At 47.2% G+C, this 19,906-nt stretch overlaps 1 protein-coding gene across 2 annotated transcripts in view; it reads left to right on the forward strand.

Moving 5' to 3' along the window:
- The window catches only part of MALL (mal, T cell differentiation protein like), a 33,481-nt gene extending 20,672 nt beyond the window's left edge, over nucleotides 1-12,809 (forward strand). For both annotated transcript variants that reach the window (XM_515683.6, XM_054678152.2), the window contains exons 2-4: nucleotides 4,922-5,089; nucleotides 8,967-9,092; nucleotides 10,913-12,809. In XM_515683.6, the coding sequence (XP_515683.1) occupies nucleotides 4,922-5,089; nucleotides 8,967-9,092; nucleotides 10,913-10,975 (357 nt within the window). In that variant the 3' untranslated portion in view covers nucleotides 10,976-12,809. The remainder of the gene's footprint in view (nucleotides 1-4,921; nucleotides 5,090-8,966; nucleotides 9,093-10,912) is intronic.
- Nucleotides 12,810-19,906: the final 7,097 nt, after the last annotated feature.

Here is a 19,906-nt window from a genome sequence, read left to right on the forward strand (position 1 = left end):
ATTTTTCTTGGTGACCAAATCTATCATCAACTCATAAGAAGGGTCTGTGCCCTCTAAATGTTATCTCACCCACCAGCTGATTGATCTCCCATCTCTCCTTTCCAAAAGTGGATTTCCCATCCTTTAGAGAGGCCTCTCTTGGACATTCCCTCCTCTGTATCTTTCTCATGGAATGTCCCTTCCTGCCCTCTGTGCCGTTCCAAATGGTTATGGCTACTACAGCCAACATTCACCATGTGCCAGCAGACTCACCAAACCCTCACAAGGGCCAGATGATAGAGGGGCCAGTGAGACCCCCACCTCTTCTATTTGATAGATAGGCACACAGAGGCACAGACAAGCTAAATGACCTACCCACCAGGCAGAGCTGGGATTCAAACCCAGGAGGAAAGACGCTGCATGGTGCATGGACTGGAGGTGAGAGTAGAAGCAGAGAGCTGGCCTCAAGCTTTCTCGGCCCTGGCCACCCCACCTGGGGAACAACGCAGCCTCCCTTACCTGTTCAAGCAGACTCTCTGGGGCAGGACCCCAGACCCTGGGGCTTTCTTGAAGTCCCCAAAGGGTTCTAGGAGTAGCAGGACTTGGAGTGCCACCCGGAGGGTAGTGCTCAGGTATGCGTATATTTGAGAAGCTCTTTGCCCCCACACCACGTTTTTTGCCGGCTTCTCTTTCTTTTAAAGCAGTTTTCAAAATAATAAGCATCCTCCAAAAGTGACCAAATAAGTTTTTGTTTTAAGTATCATTTTGAACTCATGGATTTTACCTTAGTTGATGCATTCCAATCCATCATAGCTGTAAGAAGCTCAAGCGGTCCCATCTTTGGGCAGCAGGAGTCTGCTGAGTCCTTTCGACTGGACCTCAGGAGCCTTTGGAAATTTTCTCACTATCTGGTGTGGTAACATCCAGGCTCAACCTCCCTCTCCAAACCTGGCATCAGCCCTTTCTTCCTGGACACCAATCTGGGTGTTTTTACCCCAGTTCTTATATTCTAGTTCTTTTTTTTTTTTTTAATGATGACGTGATTAGATTTATTGGTTAAAATAAAGTTCACACTAGATCGTTAAATTTAAAATGCAGGTTATAAGATGGTAATTTGACAATATTTTTTTTTAGTTGGAAATTTTATTTTATTATATTCTAGTTCTTAACCAACTTTCTAAACATGAAGGAGCTCTTCACGTTCTAGAGAAGAATAGGTTTTAAAAACTTATTGTTCAGCTCCATCTTTCCTTAAGACGTCCTTTCAAGTTTCAGTTCAGCCTCTTGGAAAATTTGTATATGACTGTGTGTGTTTGCTTATAAGAAAAGGATCTGCCAAAGTTGTGCTTGAAATCTACTTGCTCTAAATGGCTCGCTGTAATCAAATATTTCTCCACTTTGAGGGCCAGCCCCAACCATTGAAAAATATCTCCTGCTCTGAGGAAATACAAAAATAAGCATTAAAATGGGAAAGCAGTTTAGGCCACCAGGAAATTTGGAAAGCCAAATATGAGCTTTAAGAAAAAGTAAAAACAAATACTCAAAGTTTTCACAACTATAAGGAATCCAACCTAGACTACTTGAGACAGAAATGAGATCACGAACTCTACTGGGTTTCAATCCACCTGCAGCCCTTGGCTCTGGTCCCTCCTCCTGTTTAGGAGGTAGAGGGGTGTGGAAATAAGAAGTGAGTGACTTTCTTCTGCAGAACATTGATTCTGCAACACTGAAGCCATTGCAGGAAGGTTCCCATGACGTTTGAGCAGATTCCCAAATGCTCAGAGGCCCCTGGCCTGTTGTGAAAGGTAGGACAAGGATCCCTAAGCTATAGCTGGAACCCGGAGAGAGGAGGCCGCTGATGGGCTCCCTGAGACTCCAGGTGTGATGTCCCCATCAAGGCCTCTAATGCCCCAGGCAGACCTTGGCTAGGACTGTAGCAGGCCACCCTCTGGCATATTCTAGGAGCCTCTACCTGGCCCTGCCCTTGGCCTTGAAACCTGGTTTTTAGGGCAAGAACCACAAGTGTCCTACACCATGTCCGAGTCTCACCACGCACTGCCTGTGTGACCTCAGGCCCTAATCCCCTCCGGTACAGTATTACCTCATGGACTGTGGCAAAGATTAAATGTGCAAATGTAAGTAACGTGCATATGGCTGTGTCTGGCCAGGGAAGCTTCTGATGGCAAGAGGGGCACCGGGACCCCACTGCAGGCACTGACTGGCAAGATGGGGCTGAGGTTCCCTTGCTGTCCCCATGCCTGGCACAGGTGAGCTGGCAGTAAGCAGTGGAAGGTGTTGAATGGTAGTTCTCTGGTCTTTCCAAGGGAGTTAGAATTGTTGTGTGGTCTAAATGAGGCAGTCTGAGCGAATGCATTTTATCAACTGTAAAGTACCTGGTGAACCACTAATAACTAGCATTGTTTGGGTGCTGTTCATATGCCAGCATCTTAATGCACTTCTCATGGCTTCTTGGCAAGCGCCTTAAAGCTGAGCCCTGGTACCTTTCTGAAGCATCAGCAGCCCTTGTCACTGGGATTGACATGCAACAGCACAGTTGACGGGGAGCCAGAGGACAGCGGCTTCTGTTCCTCACCACCCCCTCCCTAGGACAAGCCGGCCTTGACTCATTCTCCGGCAGTCTCAGACCAGCCTAGTACTTCCAAAATTCACTTGGATATTGATTGTTAAGGAGGAATTTGCTACCAGAACTGGTGCTTTAAGAGGTGGCCACGCTGCTGGAGTTGTTTTCCGGCCCCATAAAGCTATGACTGTACTCCTTGCTGAGGAGTCTCTGCCTTGTGGTCAACTTCCTGTTCTCTTCTGGCTTCTCATCTCCCTTTTCTTTTTTCTCCTTAAAAGACTGTGAATATTCCATAAATCCAAAGACAACTGCCAGACAACTGCATGTGGAAACCTCAGAAGGGAAAGGGTGACATATCTATGTCTATGTATTGGCCAGTTGTAAGATAAGAACTGCTGGTCCCAGAAAGCTAAGGATATAGTTCGGAAAGCAGAACTGAAGTTGTATATCTTTTGGCTGAGCTATACAGAAGGGTGTGAAGGCAGGGCACAGTGGCTCATGCCTGTAATCTCAGCACTTTGGGAGGCCAAGCTAGGAGGATTGCTTGAGGCCAAGGGTTTAAGACCAACCTGGGCAACACAGCAAGACCCTGTCTCTACAAAAAATAAAATAAAAATTGGCCAGGTGTGGTAGTATGTACCTGTAGTCCTAGCTACTTAGGAGGCTGAGGTGGGAGGATCATTTGATCTCAGGAGTTGGAGGCTGCAATGAGCCATGATTGCACCTCTGCACTCCAGCCTGAGTGACAGAGAGAGACTCTCTCAAGAAAAAAAAGTGAGTGAAGTTGTTTGGTCTAGAAAGTTTCTAATACATCATTCAGAACTGAGCTACCTCCACGGACATGAGCTTCCAATCAAAATTCACTAAACATAAGAGGAAACAAGTGAACAAGAATAGAAGTTAATGGAAGCCACAAACTGCAGAATCAAGCTATTAAGGCCAAGTGAATGGAATTTTCAGATATTAAATGTAGAATGAATACTAAGCAGGAGTAATAAAAAGATATCCACATCTTGACACATGGTATCAGTGTTTCACAAACTGCAGAATGCCAAAAACAGAGTGAAGACTAAATATAGCCAAATAAGGAAGACAGATTCCTACAAAGCAAGAGTTCAACTGACGGCTGACCTTTCAATGGCAACAATGGAAGCCAGAATACAACAGAATATTATGGAAAAATATACAACACAGTGGAAATATATCTTGGAATTGCGGAGAGAAAATAATTGTCAGGGGAAATTTAAGGACATTTTCTAATAAACCAAACAGACTACTACCCTCTGACCTTCACTAAAGAGACTACTAAAGGTTGCACTCCAGGAAGAAGGAAAATTATCTCAGGAGGAAAACTGGAATGCAAGAATATCTTCATGACTCAAAATAGAGAAGCATTTCTTTATTATTAATTATTATTATTATTATATACTTTAAGTTTTAGGGTACATGTGCACAATGTGCATGTTTGTTACATATGTATACATGTGCCATGTTGGTGTGCGTGAGAAGAATTTCTTAAACTTGATAAAAAACATAGTCAATAGAGGAAAAGATTGACATATTCAACTGCATTAAAATTGCGGGCTTAGTTAATCAAAGGAAACCAGAAAGTATGTGAATGCTAGCAGAAGATATTTGCAATGTTTATGACTGTCCATGAAATCCACACCATTAGCAAGAATTCCTATGAATCAATAAGAAAAAGAAAAATCAATTTTAAAATATTTAACTGATTAAAAAATAAAAAACTTTACAGAGGAGGAAATATTAATGGCTAACAAATATATAAAAATAAGCTGTATCTCATTAGTAAACAATTACACAGTGTCAGTGAGCAACACTGTGGGAATGTCCCATAGCATGGCGTGAGGTTAGTGGGGTGAGGGGATGTGGTCCACTGAGGACTCCAGGTCCTTTTTAAAGAGATAGTCACTACTCATTTCAGCCTACTCTGGCCTGAGAAATGGGTACACTGTGGCCAGAACCATGGATTTCTTAAGAAATGTCCCAAATCTGGATTTTCCATGTGAAATATCCTGTTTTGAATATTGGGAACTTATTCAGAATTGTTTAAAAAGTGTATATGCCAATACTGCTTGAGCCAAAAGACACATTCACAAGCTAGACTTGGCTGAGAGTCCCTCTGTTCATGACCTCTGCATTAACCCCTTGAATTTTCTAACAATCAGACCTGACTTTACCGTGACTCAGCGGGGCCAGCCTTCCTTCCCCATTTTCCTCTTGGTTCCCTCCTAACTTCACCTGAACTTGTAACTAGAGACAGAAAAGAGACACCCTGCAAAGGGAAACATACTCCACACTAGCTAATGAAGCCCCTTCTTTTATGCTTTTATCTTCCAGATATTTGGGTTCTTGGTCTGGACCATGGTAGCCGCCACCCACATAGTATACCCCTTGCTGCAAGGATGGGTGATGTATGTCTCGCTCACCTCATTTCTCATCTCCTTGATGTTCCTGTTGTCTTACTTGTTTGGATTTTACAAAAGATTTGAATCCTGGAGAGTTCTGGTAAGAACCAGCAGCATGGCTCTTCCTGGGTGGACGTTCTGGGTTGGGTGAGGACAATTGGCCTTTCTGGGCAGGGAGGGATCCTGGGCTAGGCTCCTATGGAACCAAGACTTTTTATCTTACCATTTTTACTACCACGCTAAAATGAAGACATTTATCCGCAAGAGTAAATAATTCCTGGTATTCCCCTTCACTGGCTTCCCTGTTAGGAGAATACACAATGACCTGTGATCAAGCATATTCTGATGTGTTTCCCCTAAATTTTCTTCCTGGTAAAATCCTTGGAGCAACACTGAAGAAAAAGCTAGTAGGAAAAAAATCACTCCATTCTCAAGGCTAACACAATCCCTGCAACAGGGTATTTCTTCCATATCCCACATGAATTATATGCAAAGTATATACACATATATATGTATATATATGTATATATATACTTTAATTGTACTCTACAAATAATTTTGGATGTAGATGCTTTCATTTAATATTACATCACTAATTTTTATTTATCACGTCATCTCAAAAAACCATTTAAAACTGTTCCACACTGAACAATTGGAGACATATTTAAAAGTACAGAATATTGTATTATAGGCCCTCATGTAGCCATAACCCAGATTCCAGCATTATCAAGACCTTACCACATTTGTTTCATCTAGCCTTTGTCCCCACTAAGGAATTTTAAAGCAAACCCCAAACATCATGCCATTCTATTCCACACACTTCAGTATGTTTCCAAAAAAACTCCGCAAACTTTCTCACATTATCACATGTATACGAAGTAAACAATTCCTCAGCATACCTAAGACAGTATACAGTGGTCCCCCATCTCCGGAGGATAAGTCCCAAGACCCCTAGGGGATGCCTGAATCCTCAGAGAGTACTGAACTCCGAATTTGCTATGCATGCACTTCTTTTTTCTTCTTCACAATTTCAGATAGACAATTCATTCTTACTGTAGATCTTAACAACCTCAGCATATTTTTTTCTTTCCTTATTAAGCTGAAAACTTATACTTTTTAACTTAAAGAAAGCACCCTATGACTTCTCTTTGGCATATCCAAATTGCCAGCATCACTACTCTTGCAATTTGGGGCCATTATGAAGTAAAATAAGGATTCTTTGAATGCAAGCACTGCAGTGCCACAACAGTTGATCTGATAGCCCAGATGAGTACAAAGCGACTAACATGGGTGGCACAGACAGTGTAGACATGCTAGACAAATGTCTGATTCACATCCCAGGTGGAACAGGGCGGGACAGTGCAAGATTTCATCATTGTACTCAGAAAGGCACACATTTAATTGTTAATTTCTGGAATTTTTCATTTAATATTTCAGACCAAGATTGACTTTGCGTAACTGAAATATACTGATCTTTATTAATCTGCCATTGCTTACGACATAGATATTACATTAAAAACACTGTGTATTAGTCTATTCTCACATTGCTATAAACAACCAGAGACTGGGTAAATTATAAAGAAAAGAGGTTTAATTGACTAGTTCCTCATGGTTAGGGAGGCCTCAGGAAACTTACAATCATGGTGGAAGGTGAAGGCTAAGCAAGGCATGCCTTGCATGGCAGCAGGAGAGATGGGGGAGGGGGAAGTGCCATACTTTTAAACCATCAGCTCCCATGAGAACTCATTCACTACCATGAGAACAGCATAGGGGAAACTGCCCCCATGATCCAATCACCTCCCACCAGGTCCCTCCCTTGATACATGTGGATTACAATAGGAGATGAGATTTGGGTGGGGACAAAGAGCCAAACCATATCATTATACCACTGGCCCCTCCCAAATCTCGTCCTTCTCACATTTAAAAATACAATCATGCCTTCTCAACAGTCCCCCAAAGTTTCAACTTATTCCAGCATTAACCCAAAAGTCTAAGTCCAAAGTCTCATCTAAGACAAGAGAAGTCTCTTCTGCCTATGAGCCCGTAAAATCAAAAAGCAAGTTAGTTACTTCCAAGACACAATAAGGGTACAGGCATTGGGTAAATGCTCCCATTCCAAATGGGAGAAATTGGTCAAAACAAAGGGGCTACAGGCCCCATGCAAGTCCTAAACCCAGCTGGGCAGCCATTAAATGTCGACATTCCAAAATCTCCTTTGACTTCATGTCTCAGATTCAAGTCACCCTGTTGCAAAGGGTGGGCACCCAAGACCTTGGGCAGCTCCACCTTTGTGGCTCTTCACAGTACAGCCCCTGCAGCTGCTTTCACAAACTGGCATTGAGTGTCTGTGCTTTTTCAAGGTGACCAGTGCAAACTGTCAGTGAACCTACCATTCTGGGGTCTACAGGACAGCTCTTCTCACAGCTGTACTAGCCAGTGTCACAGTGGGGACTCTCTGTGGGGGGTCCGACCCCACATGTCCCTTCTGCACTGCCCTAGTAGAGGTTCTTCATAAGGGCTCCACCCCTGCAGCAGACTCTGCCTGTACATCCAGTCATTTCCATACATCCTCTGAAATCACGGCAGAGGTTCCTAAACCTCAATTCTTGCCTTCTGCATGCCTGTAGGTCCAACACCATGTGTAAGCTGCCAAGGCTTGGGGCTTACACACTCTGAAGCAATGGCCCAAGCTGTACCTTGGCCCCCAACTGCTGGAGCTGGGGCAGCCGGGTTGCAGAGTGCTATGTTCCAGGACTGTGCAGAGCAACAGGGCCCTGAGCCTGGTCCACAAAACCATTTTTCCCTCCTAGGTCTCTGAGCCTGTGATGGGAGGGGCTACTGTGAAGATCTCTGAAATGCCCTGGAGATATCTTCCCCTTTGTCTTGGGGACCCTCATTACTCATGAAAATTTCTGCAGCTGACAGCTTGAATTTCTCCCCAGAAAATATGTTTTTCTTTTCTAACACATGATCAGGTTGCAAATTTTCCAAACTTTTATGTTCTGCTTCCCTTTTAAACATAAATTCCAATTTTGGACCATCTCTTTGTGAATGCATATGATTGTACATTTTCAGGAAAAGTCAGGTCACATCTTGAATGCTTCAATGCTTAGAAATTTCTTCTGCCAGATACCCCAAATCATCTCTTTTAAGTTCAGAGTGCCACAGATCTCTAGGACAGGGGTAAAATGCCACCAGTCTCTTTGCTAAAGCATAGCAAGAGTGACCTTTATTCCAGTTCCCAATAAGTTCCTCATCTCCATCTGAGACCACCTCAGCCTGGATTTCATTGTCCATATCACCATCAGCATTTTGGTCAGAATCATTCAACAAGTCTCTAGAAAGTTCCAAACTTTCCTACATCTTCCTGTCTTCTTCTGGGTACCCCAAACTGTTCCAACCTCTGCCCATTATCCAGTTCCAAAGTTGCTTCCACATTTTCAGGTATCTTTATAGCAGTGCCTGACTCCTGGTACCAATTTTCTGTATTAGTCTGTTCTTACACTGCTGTAAAGAACTACCTGAGACTGGGTAATTTATAAGGAAAAGAGGTTTAATTGGCTCACAGTTCTGCATGGCTAGGGAGGTCTCAGGAATCTTACAATCATGGTGGAAGGCGAAGGGGAAGCAAGGCACACCTTACATGGCAGCAGGAGTGAGAGAGGGAAGTGTCACACTTTTAAACCATCAGATCTTATGAGAACTCCCTCACTATCACGAGAACAGCATGGGGAAACTGCCCCCATAATCCAGTCATCTCCCACCAGGTCCCTCCCCCAACATGTGGGGATTACAATTCGAGATGAGATTTGGGCAGGGACACAGAGCCAAACCAAATCACACTGCAAAAAAAAAAAAAGGCAGGAGTCTAGGGGGCTGGCCTGCCTCATTTGCTCATTCTTTACTGCTATGTAGCCAGAGAGGAAAATGTTCACCTGATTGATGTGGCCATGCATGGCTCTGCTCTGCATTTCCAGGACAGCCTGTACCACGGGACCACTGGCATCCTGTACATGAGCGCTGCCGTCCTACAAGTACATGCCACGATTGTTTCTGAGAAACTGCTGGACCCAAGAATTTACTACATTAATTCGGCAGCCTCGGTGAGTGGGCTGGCCAAGGACAGCAGTCTTGCCTGGAGGATGTTTCGTGCAGGAGGCCTAACTTTGTTTGTGCTGTATAGACCCTGAGCCCTCAAGTGGAAGGAGCCACGGGGGCAGGGGATAGGGATGTGTGTCCCTGTAAACATGTGCACCCACGTTCAGGGGTCCTCTTTTACCTTCTATTGTTCCCACTCCAGCTTTCCTCTCTCTTAGACACCCACCCCCCCCACGCTGTCTGCAGAATTTTATTTTTCCAAAACACAAATTGGAACAGATGTCTCTCTCCTACTGAAAATCCTTCAATGGCACCCACTGCCTTTGGAATGGGGCCCGCATCCCTCGGCATGGCTGAACTATTGAGAGATGAAGCAGGGAAGGGGAAAGTGGAATGTCAAGGTCTCAGGGGAGGAGGCATCAGGGAAGGCCCTGTCAAGAGGACAGAAGGAGGCAGGGGCCACCAGGCAGTTACCCCTGCTAAGGTCCCACCAGGCAGTTACCCGTGCCAAGGACCCTCTGTGTGCTCAAGGGCAGCCAGGAGGGTGGTGTAGCTGGGACAGCTGGCCATGGAGGGCTGCAGGGGCTGTTGCTGGTCTTGCAAGTTTAGGAAGTTAAACTCACCTGATGAGGAGGGAAGGGAGGCAGACAGGCCGGAAGGCAGCTGAAATATCTTGTGGCCACCCCAGAGGGTCACAGTGCACTCCACAGTGGGTGGCATTTACCTCCATCTAACCCATGTATGTGCTACTCATCTATCTTGCTGCTATCTGCTTCTTATCTCTCAAATGTAAGCTCCATGAGGGCAGGAATTTTCGAATATTTTCTTCACTGTTATACCCACAGTTGCTCTTGAAGGAAAGCAGGTCCTTAAAAGATATTTGTTGACTGACTGACTGAATGAGGAGCGTGTGAGTGGACAGTGGGGCAGAGTGGGGTTGGGATGTTTGGCAGGGCCTGAAAGGTATTGAAGGTGACGGCCCTACCCTGAGAAAAGAGCAGAGCCATCATACAGCTTCAACGTGGGGCAGCATGATTGTGTTCTCCCCATGAGTGAGAAGTGTCCTCACTTGTCCACTTCTGCCTGCCCTGCCCAAATGGTGGAGCAGATTCGAGGGGCAGGGCAGGAAGAAGTGGACAAGTGAGGCCATGAGGAGTCCTGCCGAGGGATGCCGGTGGCTGAGACAAGGGAAAAATGAATGTCCCGAGAGCTAGGCAGGGAAATCAGTAGCCTTTGGGGTGGCTTTGCATATGGCTGGCAAGGGAGGCAGGAGGAGCCAGGGGCCACAGGGGTCAGGCTCAGGGAGTGGGGTGAGAGGAGGACCCTGGGGCCCATTGGGCTTGTCAGGCTTGTGAGGAAACGTCAGGGGCTCAGTGTGAGCCAGGAAGAGCTGGAGGAGGTCTGAACATTCACAAGGAGCTGATAAGCAGCCGCTCAGGGCAGAGTTCTGGACCAGCGAGGGGAGCTGTAGGAGTGTTCAGAACACAGATTTGCTGGAGGTGGGCAGAGGAGAGCGGGCCTCGGGCAGGAGGTCAGCGTGGGATATGGGCCCAGAGCTGTGGTGGAGGTGAGCCTGCTTCACAGCCAGGTGCAGATGAGATGGAGACTGCAGTCGGGGCAGGACACCAGGATGGCCCCAGGGAGGCCCTGATGGAGAGTTTCCAGAAGAGGGAGTTGTTGGCCAGGGGTTGCTGCCCTCAGGCCAGGCAGGAGGCGAGGAGGCAGGATCATGCGTGGCCTCCTGGGCAGTGGGGCTGAGGGTACCTGAGGGGTGGGCAGGAGCTGGCGCTGCTGTCTCTAACAGTCACCCTCCACCTCCTTCCAGTTCTTCGCCTTCATCGCCACTCTGCTCTACATTCTCCATGCCTTCAGCATCTATTACCACTGATGCACAGGCGCCAGGCCAAGGGGGAAATGCTCTTTGAAAGCTCCAATTATTGGTCCCCAAAAGCAGCTTCCAACGTTTGCCATCTGGATGACAAACGGAAGATCCACTAAAACGTCCACGGGATTAACAGAACGTCCTTGCAGACCGAGCGATGACACCACACTTTGTTTGGACATTTAAATTCACTCTGCTGAATAGGAGGAAGCTTTTCTTTTTCCTGGGAAAACAACTGTCTCTTGGAATTATCTGACCATGAACTTGCTCTTCTAGACAACTCACATCAAAGCCCTCACTCCACTAATGGAGAATCCTAGCCCCACTAATGCCAAGTCTGTTTGGGGATTTTGCCTCAGCTATGGGCTTCCCTAGAGTAGGTCCAGGGGAATACTCAGTCTGATCTCTCTTTTTTTTTTTTTTTTTTTTTGTTTTTTGTTTTGTTTTTTTTGAGATGGAGTCTCGCTCTTCCTCCAAGGATGGAGTGCAGTGGCGCGATCTCCACTCACTGCAAGCTCCGCCTCCCGGGTTCCCACCATTTTCCTGCCTCAGCCTCCCGAGTAGCTGGGACTACAGGCACCCACCACCATGCCCGGCTAATTTTGTTGTATTTTTAGTAGAGATGGGGTTTCACCATATTAGCCAGGACGGTCTCGATCTCCTGACCTCGTGATCCTCCCACCTCGGCCTCCCAAATGCTGGGATTACAGGCGTGAGCCACCGTGCCCGGCCTGATTCTCTTAAAATTGAAGAGGTGCTGCCAAGGCCTTCAGATCTAACGCAGATGCATAGACCTTGTTCCTGGTACTTGTTCAGCCTGTGCTGGGGAGCCGTGGTCCCGAGTTCCCTGGGAGGCTGACAGGGTCAAGCCACCCTGCCCACCACCCTCCGACTTCCCCTCCCCTTTCCTCTCCAGCATTAGGATTCAAGGGAAATCTGCATGAAGCCAATTTTGAGGGTAGACGTGTGGGGAAAATAAATCATTATACAGTAAGACCTGGGGCTTGAGGGGTGGGGAATGGGGAGGGAAGGGCATAGCCTGCTCCTCCATGAGTCTGACATCTCGGAAACTGAGCAGCTGCCGGACGCCTGGGTCAGGAATCCAAGACCCCACCTCTTAAGGACTGGTTCCTCAGAAAACCCCCTCAGGGAAAAAGGTGAAAACATTACATCCGTGGATTCTCCTGCCACAACCACATTGGAAGAAAAGGCTGCCGCAACATCTCAGCGAGGAGTGAAGGACCCATGTCCCAGGAACCGCGCTGCGCCACCTGCACTCACCCCCCTCACATTCTCTTAAGCACCCGGTGGCCCTCCGAGGCCTGGCGGAATGGTGGTGCCCACGGGGTTGGGCAAGGGCTCACCAGGACCTCAACGGGCAAAGTTGTGCACACTAAAATATCAAATCAAGGTGCTTGGTTTTAAAGTAAATGTTTTTCTAAAGAAAGCTGTGCTCTTCTGCTGACCCAGACGAGTAGGGCACAGCCCTGTAACTGCACGTGCCTTCTGTCATTGGGAATGAAATAAATTATTACGAGAAAGGGACTTGTCCTAACTGGTTTGAGGCCTTACAGTTTTGTATCTACATTTTTCCCCTCCTGGGGTTTGCGGGGACAGGGACAGAACTACAGGAGTCATGGGAAAGAAAATTCTGGCTTCACTACTGCTCACTGCTCACTTTCTGATCACTCTGATACTTTTTTTTTTTTTTTTTGCAACCTGATACCTTGAAAAGCTTCTATGGGTCTCTCCTTTTGTTGTCTGGCAGCTGTCTAGGATGATCACTGATTAATATTTACTACGTAGCCACATGCAAATAAAAGTTGTTTGGTAAAAAGGAGCAGTTGGTCGACTTCATCTTGTTAGCATCTGGAACTGGCCATCAGGTACTAGGTGCTGTCAGTAATTTCAAGAAAAGCACCCCTTGGAGCATTTCACAACCTAAGTTCTCTGAGGGTGGGATCCCAGCCCACCCGGCCTTGCTTCTAGAGCAAGAGCGAAGGGAGGTCACATTTGTCTCCAGGGCTTTGGGTTTATAATGTCATTTGTACTTCAGTAAGGACAGTTTGGGTGCAAGTTCCAGAAACCAAACTCATACAGCTTAGGCAAAAATGGGAGTGCACCAGTAGGGGCTGGGAGAGGTGAAGAGGGCTCAGTAGGAGGAGAGCTGACCCCCGCATGGCTCTCTGCTGCACACTGGCCATCGTCTCTTGCCACACTGCAAGACTTGTCCAAGTCTCAACAAACACCGGCCTCCCATCCCACGTGCAGACACTAGAGGCTCAGCCTGGACCCCCAGAGTCCATCCACCCACAGCTGTTGCAGTGCTGCTTTCTGCCTTGAGGGGCAGCCCTCCTCTCAGTGTAGGGGTCTCCCCAGGCTCTTGTCTTCTGGAGGGAACACCCCGAGGCTCTTGGCAGGCTTCTCAGAGGCCCCAGCAGAAGTGGGCTATCAGGGAACCTGCCCCGATAGTCACGTAGGTTCTTTTCTATTTTTCCTAAGTGTCGGCTGGCTTGAGAAATAAAGGGACAGGGTACAAAAGAAAAATTTTAAAGCTGGGCGTCCAGGGGAGACACCACATGTCAGTAGGTTCCGTGATGCCCCACAAGCCGTAAAACCAGCAAGTTTTTATTAGGGAGTTTCAAAAGGGGAGGGAGTGTGCGAATAGGTGTGGGTCACAGAGATCATGTACTTCACAAGGTAATAGAATATCAGAAGGCAAATGGAGGCAGGGCAAGATCACAGGACCACAGGATGGAGGCGAAATTAAAATTGCTAATGAAGTTTCGGGATTGTCATTGATAACATCTTATCAGGAGACAGGGTTTTGAGAGCAACCGGTCTGACCAAAATTTATTAGGCAGGAATTTCCTCTTCCTAATAAGCCTGGGAGCGCTGTGGGAGACTGGAGTCTATTTCACCCCTACAGCCTCGACCATAGAAGACAGCCACGCCCAGGGGGGCCTTCTATAGACTTACCCCCCAGGTGTGTATTCTCTTTCCCAGGGATGTTCCTTGCTGAGAAAAAGAATTCAGTGATATTTCTCCCATTTGCTTTTGAAAGAAAAGAAATATGGCTCTGTTCTGCCCGGCTCACCAGTGGTCAGAGTTTAAGGTTATCTCTCTTGTTCCCTAAACATTGCTGTTATCCTGTTCTTTTTTCAAGGTGCCCAGATTTCATATTGTTCAAACACACATGCTCTACAATTTGTGCAGTTAACGCAATTATCACACGGTCCTGAGGCGACATACATCCTCCTCGGCTTATGAGATGACAGGATTAAGAGATTAAAGTAAAGACAGGCATAGGAAATCACAAGGGTGTTGATTGGGGAAGTGGTAAGTGTCCATGAAATCTTCACAATTTATGCTTAGAGATTGCAGTAAAGACAGGCATAAGAAATTATAAAAGTATTAATTTGGGGAACTAATAAATGTCCACGAAATCTTCACAATCCACGTTCTGCCATGGCTTCAGCTGGTCCCTCCATTTGGGGTCCCTGACTTCCCATAACAGTGGGCTCTGGTGTGAGCTTCACAGGCTTTCTCCTTTCCAGGTTCTTCACTCGTCTTTTCCCCTGGGTTTCCCAGGATCCTGCACCCATCTTGTCTCAGGGCTGGCTGGCTACGGGGAAACTTAGACCCAGACACAACCAACTCCTGAGGCCCCAGCATGTGCTGGGCACTGGGGTGCAGTACCTTGAGACACAGGGTCCCACCAGCCACACCAGATGCCCCACACTGAGCAAGCAGCTCTGACTGGCAGCTTTGTCCCAAGACAGCCAGAGCCTCTGCTTTGGCCAATAACTGGGCCATGATCTTTAAAAGATAGAGGGAAAAGCACAATAAAATGTTAAAATTTGAAAAACAAACAATATCCTAATCTCTATGGTTGGCCCCAGCGAAACTGGCAGCCCTACTTCCCTCCCCAGAAGGAATCTGCAGGGAAGCACATCTCAGTAATAACTAGATGCTGGACTTGAGAGTCAAAGGCCAGCTCTTGTTCAAAGGGAGGGACTGTGAGGGAGCATTGCCAGTTCCTCCCCCAAATCTGCAGAGCTCAGATCCCAATTTGTGCTGCTAGATTCACTCAGTTGGATCTGGTCCTCCTTGGCACACCAGCAGGTGATAAACTCCCTTGCTCCAGAGCCTCTCTCCCTCCATCAGTCATCTCCAGTGCTGCATGTGCACAGGTGCATGCAGGAAGTTTACTGCGGGGGCTTTTGGAAGATGCACCTGGGACAAATGAGGGGGCAGTGGGAAAAGCTGGCTGGCAATGAGGTTGCAACTGAGGCTGTGGCTGACACTGCAGGGAGTTCTGGAGCTGGTTGGCCCTGCAGCTGCCCTGCCTTGAGTAAAGTGGGCAGAGCCTTTGTCTCTCACGTCAGCCGGTAGTTCCCAGGCAGGGGTGAAGGCATCTGTAGCAGCTGCTCTCCCCAGCAGCTGTAGGGAATGCCTTGGCTTGAACAGGTGACCTGGGCAGGATACCACCACATCCACTACACTGCCACCTCCTCTTCCTGCCTTGGACAAGGACTTCATGGCCAAAGAGATGGCAAAAATAGAATCCCAGATGCTGGCAGCTGTTCGACCAACACCAGCCACCTCTTTGCTTGAACTTTGTAAGAAGTCCAAGATGACAAAATCCGTTTCCCACCGTGGTCAGCTCACGATACATGCAGCTGAATGCACTGCAGCCTGGTAGAAGTACTCTTTCCCACCTTCCACTTCCTCCAAAGGCCCACCAGGGCCTTCCCTCCAAAGCATGGTCCTCCCTCAGGCCTGATCCAGAGACTCTACCTCCAGAATGGACCTGGAATTGGTCTTCCTCCTCCTACCTCCCAGCCTGCCCACACCTTCACCACTGGGTACTGCAGAACCTACATCCCAGAGTCAGGCAGCATCTCCAAAGACTTGGGCCAGTCTCTCAGCCATGGTCAGATTCTGCCCATCTCTGGCCCCCAATTCTTCCCTGCCCTCAGGATAAAGTTCGAACCTTTTGGAAAATGACCTCCCATGCCTTAATGACAGGTATGACCTTGCCTTATGTACAGCTGCAGCTCTTGCTACCCGCATCGCCCAGCCCTGATGGTCCAGTGTCAGCATGGCAGCTGCAGCCAGCTCAGCCCTGCTGTTGCATCCGTGCACACGGTGGACATTCTATTCCCTCTCCCTGGGAACATGAAGCCCTCTTCTTGTCTATATGAAAAACTCTTGTTATCTTTTAATCTCAAAGTCTTCCTCAACGCCCCCAGCCCTTCTGTGCAGCTAATCAATCATTGGCTCCTTGGACACCTCTGCACCCGGGGTGCGTGCTGTGCTGTGCTGTGCTGTGCTGTGCTGTGCTGTGCTGCGTTACCCACTCATTCAGTGCTGGTCTCCCTCACAAGACTAGGAGATTCCATGAGCAGGAATTTGGTTCTTGGATGTTTTTATCATCTTTGCCCTTCCCTATGCCCAGCACCCACCCCTGACCCCACCAACCTCAGCTCTGAGTGCTCTGCTCACACTGTTCACAGGAATGGGGACTTGCAAAAGCCACAGCCAGGCTACAGGGACAGATGACATGGCTGGCTCTTAAGCCCTCCTAGTCCTCACCCCCAACCCACGGTCTACATCTCAGGGGAAAAGGGATGTTCTCTGCTTCTTTCCTTTTCTCCTTGGCCTGCACTATGGTGAATTAGTTTCTTTCACTCTAGCTTCCCATCTGTACAAAGAGGAAGAGACTGGCCTGCCACTGCCAGGACCCAGTCCAGCTTTGGTGGCCCTACAGGGCCATGAATCATGCACAGCCAAGGATGTCTCGGCTGTAGGGAAGGCTGGCCAGCTGAGGAAGGGCCCAGCTTGATTCCAGGCCACCCCTGGCTCTGGGCCCAGCACTAGTAGGTGTTGACTTAAAAGGAAGAGTTTGAGGCATAAAATATAAAGAGTTTACTTGAGCCAAAGTAAGGACAGCTGCCTGGAAGACTCAGACCCAAGTAAGCTTGGAAATGAGCTTCATTGGGTCTTTGTTATAAGAAGTTTTTTAAAGGCAAAAAGCGGGGACAACAAGTGGGCTGATATAAATCCATCAGGAATTCCTCATTAGTTTATAGAAATAACCTTGAGGCTGAGTACGGTGGCTCACACCTGTAATGCCAGCACTTTGGGAGGCCGAGTCGGGCGGATCACTTGAGGTCAGGAGTTTGAGACCAGCCTGGCCAACATGCCGAAATCCTGTCTCTACTAAAAATACAAAAAAATTAGCAGGGCGTGGTGGTGGGTGCCTTTCCCAGCTACTCAGGAGGCTGAGGCAGGAGAATCACTTGAACCAGGGAGGCAGAGGTTGCAGTAAGCCAAGATTGCGCCACTGCACTCCAGCCTGGGTGAAAGAGTGAAACTCCATCGCAAAAAAAAAAAAAAAGAAAGAAATAACATTGATTCGTGATTGGCTCTACATTGTGAGGCCATACTACGTGGTTTAGTGCCTGGTGTGGCTTTATTAGGTTAATTTATGGCTCCTTATCCTTGGCAAGCAGTTTCAAGAGCTGAATACATAGCTCAAGGTTGATTACTATCTCATTTTATTGTCTCTCTGGGCCTGATAATTTAAATGGACTCTCATACCTCGGGTAAAAGTTCTTTTCTTTCTTCGTAGTGCTGATAAAAATGTGTTAAGTGCCCCCAGAGCCCCAAGGACCTGTGTGTGAGGACCTGTTCTGAGGGAACTGCTAGAACAATGGCTTTAAAAATGCCAGAGCTGAACTGGAGAAGCAGCAGGATCTGGGGGCCAGGAGTAGCGATTGTGGCCTTTGAGTGAGATGGAGCAGGGGTCTTCACTTTCCCCCTGGAGGAAGCTGGAGCTGGCTGGAGCAGCTCTGCTCAGGGCATCTCCTTCCTCTGCCTTTGCTTCTTATGTGAAGACTGACATTGTGACATATAATAAGAAATGGAGCTCCTAAAACCCTTGGGATCTCCAAAGTCATATATGGCTTTTTGTAACTAATGAGATGACTAGGAGGGTGGGGGCTCCTGGGTGGCCTCGGGATGGTGCTGGTTGCGAGGGAAACCAACTGTGTGATTAGACGGTTGAAATACTCAGCCCTACTGACTGCCGACTTCTGGTTTGGGAGAGGAGCTGGGGATGGAGTTAATCACCAGTGGCCAATGATTTAATCAATCATGCCTACAAAATGAAGCCTCCATTGAAAAATGCCAACATAATGAACACCTCCAAAAGGATGGTGTTGGGAGAGCTTCCGGGTTGGTGAACACGTGGAGGTGATGGGAAGGTGGTGTGTCTGGAGAGGGCATGCAAGCTCCATGCCCCTTCCCCATACCTGGCTCCATACATCTCTTCCACTGGCTGTCCCTGAGTTTTATCCTTATTATTATTATTATTATTTCAGTAGTCTAGGGGGAACAGGCAGCATTTGGATACATGGATAAGTGCTATAGTGGCGATTTCTGAGATTTTGATGCACCCATCATTCTTATGCCTTTGCATCCCTGAGTTGTATCATTTATAACTAAACTGTTCCCATGAGTTCTCTGGGCCATTCTAGCAAACTATCCAGTATAAAGAGGGGGTTGTGGAAACCTCAAGTTTATAGTTGGTCAGAAGCACAGGTGCCAACCTGGACTAGAATTTGGCATCTGAAATGGGGGTGGTCTTGTGGGACTGAGCCTGTAATGTGTGGGATCTGATACTAACTCCAGGTAGATAGTATCAGAACTGAGTTAAATTATAGGACACCTAATTGGTGTTCCAAGAATTGGAGAAGTGGTTAGTGTGGGGAAAATGCCCACACTTCTGGTATCAGAAGTGAAGCATTGAGAGCAGCAGTAGGAAGGAAACAGGATTTACATCTCAGAAACATGCTGTCACTTTTAGGAAGAAGGGAGCATGGGGAATGACTCTCTCAGGGTCAACTCCCACACGCTACCTGACCCAGGCTCCAAATTTAGAGATCAGGGAAGCAGGAAGGAGAACATGAAGGAGGCCACTTCTGCTTCTTTCTGGCTTTGCCAACTCAGGAAAGTCATGCCACTGCTGAAAGACTCAAATTTTTGTTCATAAATTGGGATGCGTAGGGATTCCTACACCGTATGTCAAGGTATAGTTACATCAGGGTGGCTAATGCCATCCTGTCAAGGGGTTATTCCAAGGTTAGGTTAAGTCAAGGTGCAGTTAGGTTAGGTGTAATTACAACAAGGTGTAGCAACATCAAGGTGCATTTACTTCAAGGTTTAGATATGGCAAGAGGCAGTTATGTCAAGGCGCCATCATGTTAAGTTGTAGTTATGTCAAGGTGGGGGTTATGGACTGAATTGTGTCCCCACCGCCAGCCCCCAAATTCATATGTTGAAGCCCTAACCCCCAATGCAACTGTATTTGGAGACAGAGTTTTTAGGAGACAATTAAGTTTAAGTGAGGTCATAATGATGGGACCCTCATTCAATAGGGCTGGTGTCCTTAAAAGAAAAGGAAGAGAACTCGCACTCTCTGCCATGTGAGGACACAGTGACAAGGCTGCCACCTGCAAGCCAGGGACAGAGCCCTCACCAGGAATGGAATCCCCTGGCACTTTGATCCTGGACTTCTAGCCTGCAGAACTGTGAGAAATAAAATGTTGTTGTTTAAGTCATCTGGTGTTTTGTTATGATGGCCCAAGCTGTCCAAGACGGTAAGGTTATGCCAAGGTGCAGGTGAGAGGTACATGTGCAAGTATGCCTGAAGTAGGTTTGAAAGCCTATGAAGGATCATTACTGATTTGCATCATCACACCTGGCAGGAACCTACCCGGTGACATTCCCTCAGCCATGAGAGGAAACAATCTTGCCGCTTTTACATTAAGATCGTGGAGTTATTACTCACTGCAGAGTTAAGGCCCTTTTTTAAATTTTATTATTTTTATACTTTAAGTTTTAGGGTACATGTGCGCAATGTGCAGGTTA

Source organism: Pan troglodytes, chromosome 12 (assembly GCF_028858775.2).
Source record: "Pan troglodytes isolate AG18354 chromosome 12, NHGRI_mPanTro3-v2.0_pri, whole genome shotgun sequence".
NCBI classification, from domain to species: Eukaryota; Metazoa; Chordata; class Mammalia; order Primates; family Hominidae; genus Pan; species Pan troglodytes.